Source organism: Emydura macquarii, unplaced genomic scaffold, assembly GCF_026122565.2.
Source record: "Emydura macquarii macquarii isolate MOO-44397 ecotype Brisbane River unplaced genomic scaffold, CSIRO-AGI_Emac_v2 contig_967, whole genome shotgun sequence".
Lineage (NCBI taxonomy): Eukaryota > Metazoa > Chordata > Testudines > Chelidae > Emydura > Emydura macquarii.
The window spans coordinates 708,750-721,085 of NW_027131104.1; the positions used below are offsets into that span (position 1 = coordinate 708,750).

At 45.4% G+C, this 12,336-nt stretch overlaps 1 protein-coding gene across 1 annotated transcript in view; it reads right to left on the reverse strand.

Annotated features, from left to right (window-relative positions):
* Positions 1-12,336, reverse strand: part of LOXL2 (lysyl oxidase like 2) — a 70,517-nt gene that overhangs the window by 22,208 nt on the left and 35,973 nt on the right. Inside the window, exons 4-6 of the mRNA XM_067543700.1 lie at positions 10,813-11,024; positions 4,473-4,695; positions 1,042-1,225 (exon numbers count right to left, since the gene is read on the reverse strand). Of these exons, the coding sequence (XP_067399801.1) occupies positions 1,042-1,225; positions 4,473-4,695; positions 10,813-11,024 (619 nt within the window). The remainder of the gene's footprint in view (positions 1-1,041; positions 1,226-4,472; positions 4,696-10,812; positions 11,025-12,336) is intronic.

Here is a 12,336-nt window from a genome sequence, read left to right on the forward strand (position 1 = left end):
AGGAAAGGAGATAGAGAAGGCAAGAAAAAAATGCATCCAGGTTTGAACACAGATGTAGCTACTGTTATTTCAAAAGTTGCGTGGATAGGGCCTTAGAGAACAAACTTGTGCTCGTTAGTGTGGACTTCATGTTTGTGCAGATTTCTAAATATTTATGAATGTATGAAGCCAACAAAAAGGTCTGTCTCCAATCATTTTGTTCCATACACTTGGCGAAACCCGAAGACACCCTGAATGGTGCTGCTTGACATTTCTGAAATCCACCTTTTTTTGGTGGGGGCAGAATGGGAGAGAGAGCGTCAAAATGTCAGCTACCACCAAAATAAAACAGGGGAAAAATGGTGTGGAAAAAGTTGCAATTCCACTCCCCAATTCAACCAGCTCTGCTGCTGAGGTCCTGAAACTAGTCTTGGTAGAAAACTTTGTAATGGAATGGTTTTCCATCAAAAAAGTCAGATTTGTCAAAATCAGTACATTTTAAGGGAATGTATTGATTTTGATTTTTCTCATTTTATTTCAAGAAAATTTCCTTTTGGCTTTTCTATATTAAAATCTTTAAATGCATATTATAATAAATGTAACCAATATAAATACTATATTAAATAATACTTTTATATTCTATTAAAAGTTTAAATATACAAATGTATGTAATATAGCGAAATATAATATCAAAGTCAAAATGAAATGTTTCTACCTTATCGAAATAAAATTATTGGATGGTTCCAAATCAATTCCCCCCCGAATTTTCATTCTGTGGGGAATTCCAGCTTTTTGTTTGATTCAGAATGAATTTTTTGTAAAAAAAAATAATTATTTCCTGCAGAATCAAGATTCCAGTTTCCAACCCACTCTACCTGCAACTCACTGACTTCCAATGACTGCTGTGCTGATGGGGGTTGTGGGTCTCAGGATCTGGCCCATGAAGTTACTGAAGTTCAGAAGATGCAGCTGAATTTATCTTGTTCATCTAATTTCTCCTCTCACTGGAGTTCTCAGAAGGCAGTCAGAGCTGATGGTCCATTACATTCTCATCATTCTTACCTTGCCCAAGTCTTGCGCCTGTGATAGCCTCCTGGGCGCTCCCAAAGCCCAGCTCTCGGCAGACCACACTGGCCGAAATCAGGTTCCACTGATCGTCACAAACAGTTCCCCATTCCCCATTCTTCAGCACTTCCACTCTGCCTTCTCCAGTCTTGGCCCCGCCTTTCAGCCTGACCAGCGGCTGCTGGAATACAAAAACCCAGGCGCAACATCACTATTTAGGAATGAAACTGGCACAGGTAGCGATTACTGACTATTCAAACTTCTGGCCTTATTATAGCCATGCTTCTTACCAGCTTGCTAATAAGCTTGACCGCCCGGGCCCAAATTTTCAGAGGTGAATGAGAAACCTTAACGGGACCCTGATTTTCATACAAATATACACAAAAGCTGAGGCGCACATAATCACTGATCACATCTGAAAATACAGAGCAGTAGCCTAATGAGCCCCTTAATAACAGAACCGCTGCTGCAGGACCTCTCTCTGGAGTACCACTAGAGTTCATACAAATCCCGCCCCCCAAAAAACCATTACAGATGGGCAGCCAACAGCAGGCAGCTGTCCAGGATTGCCAGGCTTACGGAGACCCTATGGGGTTACACTTACTCCAAGAGGGAAATGGTGGGGGATGAAAGGGAGAGAAGTCCCCTTAAAGGTATATTTTCATGCCTCAGAGAAGGGTTGGTTCCAAGAAATGGCTCCGGTTCACGATGCACGCGTGGTGTGGTTCTCTTCTTCCATAGTCCCAGTGCATGCATTGGGATGGGGAGTAAAACAGGGTAGAAGATGTGCTAAAATCTTATTTCTCTGCTGTTCTGGTACGTGGGTTTGGGAGCAGAGAGGGTGTAGGGAACCCTTTTTCCACCCTGGGCGCAAACAGTTAGGAGACCGGATGCTGTCATAGCACACAGGAACAGGCCAGATGGCTCAGAAACCAACCCTCACATCATGTCCCCAAGGGGGTGGGGTCTGAAGCTTGGGAGCTGTGTCTATTTCCCCAACCAGCCAGCCTGCTGGTTACCCTCACCACATGTTGCCATTGCCCTGGCCCAGAAGCAGGGTTGCCAGTTGTGGTTGGCTGTATTCCTGGAGTTTTCAATCGAATGACAAACTTTAATTCCAGATCGATCTTTAATGGCTGGAGACTCCAGGACAATCCTGGAAGGTTGGCAACCCTACCCAGAGGGACGGCAAAGAACGTCAACCAGACAGCGAATGGGCCTCCCTGTGGGATCCTGCCCTGGCTGCCAGGATTCCTGTGGCAGAGGATGCACCAGGCGCGGTCCATCCTCGGCCAGCCAAGGCAGGATTTGACCTACGTGCTGCAGACAGACACAAGGAGAGTCAGAGTGAAATGAAAACCACATTCCTCAAATATATTCAGCATTAAGAGACAAAGGGCTTAAAATCCTCCGCTGATATAAACCGGCACTGCTTCACTGAAGTCAACGGCGCTTCAGCAATTTACACCACCTGAGGATTTGGTCCAGTGATCCTATTTGGATAAGAACATTGGGCCCCAAATGCCAGCGTGAACATCAGCTTTCATAAAAACTATAGAAAATGGGTTAAATCAAATACCATTGCATCATCCAAGTACACGCTGTCCATGCTTTCCCACAGGGCTGAGGAAATTCTCCCTTCCAAAAGGCTACAGATTAAGTAACTATTAATAGTAGAATAAATGCACCATTTTACAAGTTGCATGGTAACATGCTGTCCCAGAACACTGATCCCAGCTGATTAGATCTTAAAACGATGCTGGGTCTATCCTTCAATCCTTAATAGCCCTGATCCTGCCCCACTGAGCTCGATAGGAGTTTTGCCCTAGGATCTCAATCTAAATTTTTTAATTTTAATTTTAATCACACACAAGAATGCTGAAGGTGCCTTTTGAGATAGTTGTAATTGTATGTTTACTCGCTGCATATTATTCAGTCACTAGAGGTCTCTGCTGTTCCAGACAGGGTGGGATCCCTGGTAAACAGGTGAGACAAAGCTGGAGCTCAATCTCAGTAGAAGACTGTTTGTCTGTAGACATAATTGTTTCTTTAATAAATGTTGCTTGTTTAAAACACAAACTACGATTAACACAAGAATCTCATGTTCAGAAAAAGATTATAAAACTCTTCCTATAATATCTTACAGGGATGTTGCAAGGCTCCATTAATTAGGTCTCTGAAGTGCTTTGAGATTCCCCAGTTGAAGAGCTGTATTTTAAAGTCTGTTATAATATAGAAACCACACACTAGTTCACCTGCCTCAAACTTATAGAAGGACAAAAATATCACAATTCCTCAAAAGTAGATTTGCTTCAGATCCCTGCAATCTCATGGAAACTGACCATCTGTTCCATACAGTAGCCCAAGTGGCATTCCACCACTGTCTGGTGGGTGTCTCGGTTACTAATTATGTTGCTGAGGTTTAAGGGCACATAAATATTTAACTCAACAGAAGATAACACCCAATATAATTATAGCATGCAGTGCAAAAGACATGTCTGCAATTCTGAAATGGGGAAAATAAAAGCTGCCCGAAACAGCATGTCATTGAAATCCCTTTGGCTTTGAAACTGTAACTGCAAGTCAGCATATAGACATCACATCATGGCCATGATTACATAGAACTTACATTACTGAAGAATTACCATATACAGTTAAATGACAAGGAAAGACACAACAGTCTTGTGGTTAAGGCATTGGACTGGGAGTCAGGAGATCTGGGTACTATTTCTGGCTCTGCCATAGACTCCCTGTGTGACCTTGGGTAAGCCATTTCAGCTTTGTGCCTCAGTTTCTCCCATCTGCAAAGTGAGAATTAATAATACTTCCCTATCTCACAGGGGAGTTTTTAAAATAATAATGTTTAAGGTGCACGGATACCGCGGTGAAGGTGCCACATAACCATTTTCACAATTCTGATGACACTTTGCATTGAAGTTTAAATGAAAATCGAATTGGGCATTTGTGACGATAAATACATTAAAGATTGCGAGGCGCTCAGATACTAGGGGCCACAGAAAGTACCTTCGTTCGTTTTTTGACCGGCTATAGATCTGGCAGTGGGATTGCATTTTGAAAAATTCCAGCAAACATTTGTCATCAACATTTCAAATTTGGATTAAAAAAGGAGAGGACATTTTCACTAGACATGGAGGAGGCTGAATGAATCACATAGAGACTTTTGTCCTAACACAATGCAGCCCTGATCCTGCAAAGATGTACTCATATGCTTAAACTTTACCCGCTGTGACTAGCTGCACAAAAATGGACGGACCACTCAGTGAATGAATCTACACACATGGGGGAGTCTTTGCAGGATTGGGGCCTACGTCCGATAGTGGAGCACATACAGTTAAACACACATACACACACACCCGCCCCTAAAATCAAAGCTCTGCACAGTGGGATGGCCGGAGCTGTCTCCTTACCTCCTGCCTGAAGGCTTTTCGGAAGCCACTGTTGCTGGTGGGAGCGAAGGCACGCCCCGCGATGCAGCTCACCACGGCAGGCATCCCGTTTTCACAGGTGACGTTCTTTTCAGCATCCACACTGAGACGGTTGCCCAGTTTGCAGCTGGAGATGTGAGCCTCGTTACCCGTGCAGTCCATGGAGTAAGCCCAGTATTTCTGCTTCCTCTTGCTGGCAAACATCCTGAAAGAAAAAGGAAACCAGCGAGTGAAATCATTCAGAACCACTCAAAGGAAATCTCTCTCTGCACAACCAGCCTGTGGAACTCCCTGCCTCAAGAAGTTGCTGAGACAAATGCTGCAACTGGAATTTTAAAAGAACCATGGATTAATTGAAGGGTCCTGCTAAATTTCTAGCAAACAGATTAGTTATAGAAATTTTGCTCTCTTTCCCATGTCTCCTTCGCTTCTGAAGCCAGACAGAAAAGTTGAGAGCAGGGTGATACAGGCTTACCTACACTCAGAAGTTGCGCCGCTTTAACTACATGTAAAATAATTCATTTAATCAAGTTAAGACTGACCGGCCACATTACGTTCAGGCAGATCTATTTGCTTGTGTAACAACTCTTGGTTTGGTTTGTCACCAGGCACTGATCTCAGACCTCTAGGTCTGAAGTTCAGACCTCTGCCACTTGAGTTAAAGGATTGAGTCCATTAGCTGGGAGCAGTAGCAGGAGTCTATCCTCTCTGGCTCAGTCACCCAATGGGGCATAGATGCACATGTGCAATTCTTCTTGCACCACATGCTGCACATGCATAAATCAATGCTTTGCACAAAAAAAAGCAGGGTTTTGCGGCGGGGGTGTGTGTGTGTGTTTTTTTGCATATGCAAACTGGTGCGGTGCAAATAATGTCGGTGCACAACAAATAACGCTGGTGCATAGTTGCAGGCCCCGTGAAAATTTGGCCCTTGACATAGCTGTTATCCCAGCAGATTAGCTGAGGGAAGATGGCGAACTGTGGGAAAAGGGCTCTCTTTTCAGAGTGGCAGGGTTAACCTCAAGCCTGAGGACAACTTCCAAGAGTGAAAGCAATTCCCCTCGTGACACGTTTACAGCAGAGGAGATTGGCAGGAGGTTCCACATCTTGCTCCCAAACTGGAATGCTCAGTGGGAACGGCTCCAGCGGCTGGGGAGTGAAGGAGAGATAAGACCATGACAAAACACAATTCAACTTCCTTCTGACCAAAACACAAGGTTGTCTTATGGCTGCATCTGAGCTAAAATGGTTTAAAAAAAATATAATACAAAATAAAAACAAAGGCATCTACCACCACCAGAGGGGAGATTCTGCAAATTAAGTTAAATTAAAATCCAAAGAAGCCAAAACATAACTCCCCACACAGACCTGGCTTCGGTAGGCCTGGAACACCAGTTTCTTGCTCTGTAGAAGGATAGCATCTCCACCCCTGACCAACCCTCTCCCTGGCAGCCATCTGCACAAGTCAGCAAGTGCCCTTTCTGTAGCCTTGCTCAGCCGGGCAGAGGAGCTGCCAGATCTGTTGCTTTCTGTCAAAGCCCTGGGAATCTTGCTTTCCCAGTAAGAACCCATAGAGGTTTATGGGTGCAATGCCTTGCCTCATAAATGCAAACACAGATATAGGATCTTGTGATCTTGAGGTTGAGGGCAGCTCCCAGCCAGAGATGAGAAAGGAATGGTTTGGTATGAATACAGATCAGAAAGCCAGGAACTCCTGAGTTCTCTTCCCAGCTCTTGTATTCTCTTGACAATCTTGGGTAAGCCATAGATTGGCTGAGCTCCTGCTGACTCCAGTGAGAGTTGTAGGGGTTCAGGATATCAGATCTTCAAACCTATCTGCACCGAATTTGCCCATCTATAAAATGGATCTAATAGTGCACTCCCCTTCCTGCACCAGAACTGAGGTTTTGGAGATGAGTTTATAAATGCACTTAAATAAATAGCTTTCAAGGAGGAACAGGAGCATGGAAAATACATTGAGGTTTGTTTTGTTTCTTAACAAATTGTGCCATCAAATGTAGAAGCTAGTTACATTAAGGAATAAAACTTTGGCAACCAGAGGATGATGAACTAAGTTGTTTTCTTTCAAGCAGGATCCATCTGCAAATCATTTCACCTCCCACCCTGGTGCAGAAGCAGAGCCTAATATCTGCTGCTAGCTCAGCCTGTCGAACTGCAGTTAGCAGGAAAGGGGATTATGTGGGTCTGGAAGGGAGTGTTCACAACCCCCAGCAGTATGAAGCCAGTTTAGAAACTGGATCTGAAATCTGGGAGAACAGTGTGAAAGGTGCCACTCTTGGGAAAAGGCTATTTACAAATTATGTAGTGCGACGCCAGAGACATGAGAAAAATATTACAGGGCTTTATACTCACGTGGAAAAGGGGCTCATTCCACGAGACCAGGGAGGGATGGAATCTTTCCTTCCTCAAACCACTATGCAATAGGACTAAAAGGTGGGTGGAATAAGCTGCAGAATGGAGGGTGAGCCGGATACAAGATGACTGGTGGCCGGGACTTTCGAGTGACCAAAGCAGAGACCGCCCCTGAAGACCACCAGCCCAGATTTTACACAGGACCCTGGAGCAGGACACTTGGAGTTTTACTTAGTCGTGGCAGGCCGCCAGCTAGGCTGATAGTACTCAATACATCTTTGCCATGATATGGAGTCTTAATGTATTAAATGCAGGCTTCTTGGAATGTTGGACCCAAATGCAATACCACGGGAAGGGAAAAAATTCTTTTAGATGTGACAATCCTATGGAACTGCCAGGCTGACAGATTTGTACTTAGGAAAGTACAAACACAATTCAAACTTTGGCACAATCACACCTGTGGCTATTCCAACACATTTTCCAAATATCTTTATCTTGGTGTCAACAGCTCAGTTATCTGTCCTCCCTTTTGCCTGTAGACGGCAAACAGATACAAGGGGGAAACTGCCGGGGGCTGGGCACCAGGACTCCAGGTTCTCTCTGCCACTGACTTACTGGGTGGCTTTAGAAAAGACAGGTAGGAGCGGGTATTCAGAGTATCCATAACTCAAACTGTGGTCCAAGGGAGCTGCAGATACCCAGCACTTCTGAAAGTTAAGCTCACTATCAGTGCCTTATTTTTCTCCCATCTGTAAAATTGGGTTAATAATATTTTATTATTTATTCTATATGCACTAGAGATATGCTCATCTAAAATCCCAGGTCTGAATATCTCTCTCACTCTCACACACACACAAGTATACTCATTACAATACCTATCGCTACACACAGAGCATACTTTCTCTCATCCATAACTATGCACTTGAACACATCATATACACACACGCACAAGATTCATCTTACAATACTTAAAGGTAAATAACCCAATCCTTACTAGAGAATAGATGCCGCACGTACCTAGAAACATGATCCTCACATCAGTTCCACCAAAGACATCATGGTGAACATGATCACACAGAATCATAGAAATGTAGGGCTGGAAGGGATCTCAAGACGTCATCTAGTCCATCCCTCCTTTCCCGTGTGGAGGAAGCATTAAGTATACCTAGCCCAGTGGTTCACAGGCCCACAAATCTAATTTTTACAACCCTGAAGGGCCCCCCGTTTATCAACTCATAAAAAATGCATGGACGTATACACCGTTAAGGACTACAAACCACTACCTATTTAAAGTAAACCTTTGATGCTATGGGGCTCCTTTTTACATTCACGATTTGACACCTACAAATTACTCAGTGTGTCACACACGCACCGACAAAGCACTAGTGTAGATGAGGGACTGTCACGACACACTGAAGCACGTGGCCTGGCAGCTAAGTCGGAAGGCACTGATTTTGAGAGTCCTGCCCCTCTCCTCAAGCATGGTGGGTCCTGGCTGCTCCGCCAGCAGCCCCTTCCGCCCCCCGCTGCAGCCAGATGGAAAGAGTTCAGCGAGGAGGCTGCCTCCTTGCTGATCTCCCGTCCCCATGGCTGCGGCGCAGCAGGGAAACTGCACACATCCTGTAGCCCTGTGCGCTCCACCTGGGTCCCGAGGCAGTGGCTCCCTTCTGCAGCTTGGGGGGTGGGAGGTAAGTGCTCCCCTTCCTCCGGCTCTGGCAGGGACCCCAGCACCTAGGGACCCAGGCGGAGCCCTTTGCCATGCTCCCCACTATAGCCAAGGGGAGGGGAGCGCTGATCTCCTGTCCCCTTGGCTGCAGCAACACACTCTGCCTGGGTCCTTAGGCAGCGGCTCCCTCCTGCAGCCAGCGGGAGGCGGGCGGTGGTCCATTTTGAAAGACCCCCCCAAGCCACTTCTGGCCCCCGGGCCATGGGTTGGGAACCACTGACCTAGCCCATCCCTGACAGGTGCTGGTCTAACCTGCTCTTAAAAACGTCCAGTGATGGGGATTTCACACATTCCCTAGGTAACCTGTTCCAGTGCTTAGCTATCCTTTGGTTAGGAAAAGCTCTCTAATATCTAGCCTGCATCTCCCTCGCACATGCACTGAAAGAAAGCTATGAAGCCATCCTTTAGCAAGTGCATTTGCTTCCAACCACTATAATGATAACATCCTTCTTGGAAACACTTCTAACTGAAAAGCAGGAAGGATCTGCTTTGTCCTATTAGAGACAATTGGTTCTGCCATGTGGTTCTGATATACAGGGCTAGAGCACACAACAACTGCGACCTGAGGCACCTCTAACTCAGAAGAGAAAATGGGCATGGATGGAAACATGTGTTCCTCTCCTCCAGAGTCCAGAACAAAAACATGAGACCATCTGGCAGCAACTATTACTTCACTGCTTGTGTCCCTTAGACGCCGGAAAACAACATTCTAGTTTGGGTTTTTTAATTTGTGCTGCTATACCACTTTACAGTATTCCAACCCCAGGATCTTTTCAACAGATGATCATCATCGTCTTACTAATGAAAAACACGAAACCCAGCCAGTCAGCTCCAACAGGAATCTAGAGAAACAGCCCCCATGTGAGCTACTTACTTACTTATTGCTACTTACGAATAAAATTCTCCTCCTACCACCTTGGTCCATGGTCCAGCTCCATAGATCATGGACTTTGGGGGAGAAATTGGATGATTTCTTAACATAAGCTATTTTGCAGCTGCCTTATTTATTATCAACTGTAAAGACAGAAATGTGTTTATGTTACTAGCTGGAGACAAAAACAAATCTTCAGCATGCTAGCTCGCAGGGGACAGGCAGAATTCCTGCTAGTTTTGTTCTGCGCACAGCCAAAAAGACACTGCAGGCTCTCCCCCAGAGATCAACAGTCTCTTCCCTCATTTTATGAGAGCACACTATGGAATAGCAGGAGAGCCCAGTTCACACTAGGGACACTTGAACAAGTTGCCACCATTGCTAATGTCATTTCAGATCCACAGGCAGCAGCAGCGTTGGGAGGCCTAGCATACGAACAGGCTGCCAACATTTTAAGCTCAGAGCCGGGCTAACAGACATGGTTAATATAGTGAAGGCAGTTGGCAGCCCATGTGTTGTAGAGTTCCCAAGGCCGCTAACTCCAGTCAAGCTGCACAGTGGGAGATTCACTGGAAAATTTCTCCTGTGCAGCCAGCCCCTGACCAGCAACTGACTCACAATCCTTAAATTCAGTGACGTGGCAGCCAGACACCTAGGAACTACAGAGGGTGAGCTGAGGTGAGAGGCGAATGCCAGGGAAGTTCGGTAAACCCTGGGTAAACATTTTATCCTAGGTGTGAAACCATGAATTCCAGGGAGTCGTGTGAATGAGGAATCTTGTGTTAGGAGACAAAACAAAGACCCGTCTTACTGCAATTCCAATCCATTAAAACTGCTGTCGCTGTAGACAGCGGCCCGGATCCTGCAATCGGAACTATGCAGATGGCCCTTTACACCTGCTTTGGGTCCCATCGAGATTGACGGGCCTCCATGAAGATCTAAGTGCAGGACTGGGACCATAGTCACATACGTATGTTACACACACAGAGCCCATGCCAGTACCTTTACCCACAAGAGTGGAAGGAAGAAAAAGAATAAGACTACACAGTAGCTGGAAATAGAAAGACTTAGTGGTTCAAGCCCCATCTCTCTGTCAGACTTTAAACACATGCTACACTTGATCTTCTCCAAAAGGTGAGGCTTAGACTGGCCTCATGTACCCCTGGTTACAAGAGGAAGTGCCTGACATTTAAAATATTTACACAGAAGTTAAATCTGCTCCAAAGGAATGAAGCAAATGGCTGAGGTTTGTCCCCCGCCAGGTCTCTGGTATAATTTGAAATTTGCATTTCTGAACAAGGCCCGAGTGTTTGGGAAACACGACCTCAGCTTATAAAAAGTCCCCCTCTTACTTGTAGACCTTGACGTTGTATTTCCTCTCGCCCGGAAATCCAAACATGCCACAGACAACTCGGGAATTCTTCGTGGTCCAGTGCGTGTCACAGATCTGCGTCCAGCTCCCTCCGTCTTTCACCTCCACGTAACCTTCTGTAACGGGCACGCGCCTGCGGTAGGTAGCGAGAATGGCTCGGATCCTTATGTCTTCCACCTGGATGTTCATGTTCTAAGAGTAAAAGGGATATTTTAGGGACACATTGTAGCACGGCAACAGGTTTGAATGGTTAGAACAGGGAACTAGAAATCAGGGCACCTCGGTTCTCCACCTGACTTGTTTTACAGCTGAATAAACTGACACAGGGAAGACAAAGTGGCTTATGCAAAGTCAGCATAGGGAGTCCAGAAGGTCCCATTCCCCCACTGACCTTCTGGGCAAGTCACTTCATCCTTCAGTGCCTCAGTTTCTCCAGCTTACAAAAAAAATAATGATACTTTACGTAACTAGGAACAGGACTTAATATTCCTTGACAAAAAGCATATTATATATGAATGCAAGTGGTATTATTGCCAGGTCTTTACAAATAGGACATTTTTGGGGTTTCCGAAATGATCCTTCACACAAGATATTTTTGTTGTTTAAATATTTTTATTTTAGTCTATTTCATTTAAAAAAAAAAAAAAAAAATCACCCTTGGCTATAGCAGAGTCATTTTTATTTCCAGTTTTTTAGCTTGCTTAAATGTCCTCTCCACTGGGCACCAGGGGAAACTTTACAAATGTGTGCACAATGGAAGGGCCAGCTGCAATGGGTCACTCGCCCACTCTCCGTTTGCCAGCTACTTCTGCATCCTTCCATAGTGTGTTGTGTTGCACAATTTAGCCTATGGTAATGGGGAAAACGGTTGCTGCCGTCTTCGCATTTTAGGCGCGACTTGCTTTGTGCCATAACTCACATGCCTGAGCTAGGTTGATTTACACCAGCCGAGGATCTGTCTTCAGAAGCATAAAAATGAGCTGGGACTGAAATTCGTATCATAACAGCAATGTGTTCATGCATCACTTTCTTCACTGTGGACCCCAGGGATCAACATACCCGATGCACAAGTACTCTGGTTGCTAGCCCCATGCCAATACTACTACTATTACCCATGCTACCGAGATTAAACCTAGCACATGTACGTCTACCTGGGTTACAATCACACCTTCAATTGCAATGTAGACACACGCTAAGTGACATGCCCAGGGTCACACACAGGAGGTCCCGAGGAAAACATGGAATTGAACCCAGGTCTTCTGAGTCCCAGACTAGCATGCAAGCCCCTGGGTGACCCTTCCTCCCTCCTTTCAGCCAACAGGAGCAGAAGTTTTAAAAGCGGGTCTCTCAAATTGTTGGTTTTGCTCAGACTGGATTTCTCCTTTAGATGAAATGTGCTTGGGACAGGAGATGAGTCATAACGGCCACGTGGATTTCACATTTTGAGCCGACGTGAGGGCACGAGCACAGCAGAGCTCTCAGAAATTCAAGCCCTGCCAGCCAT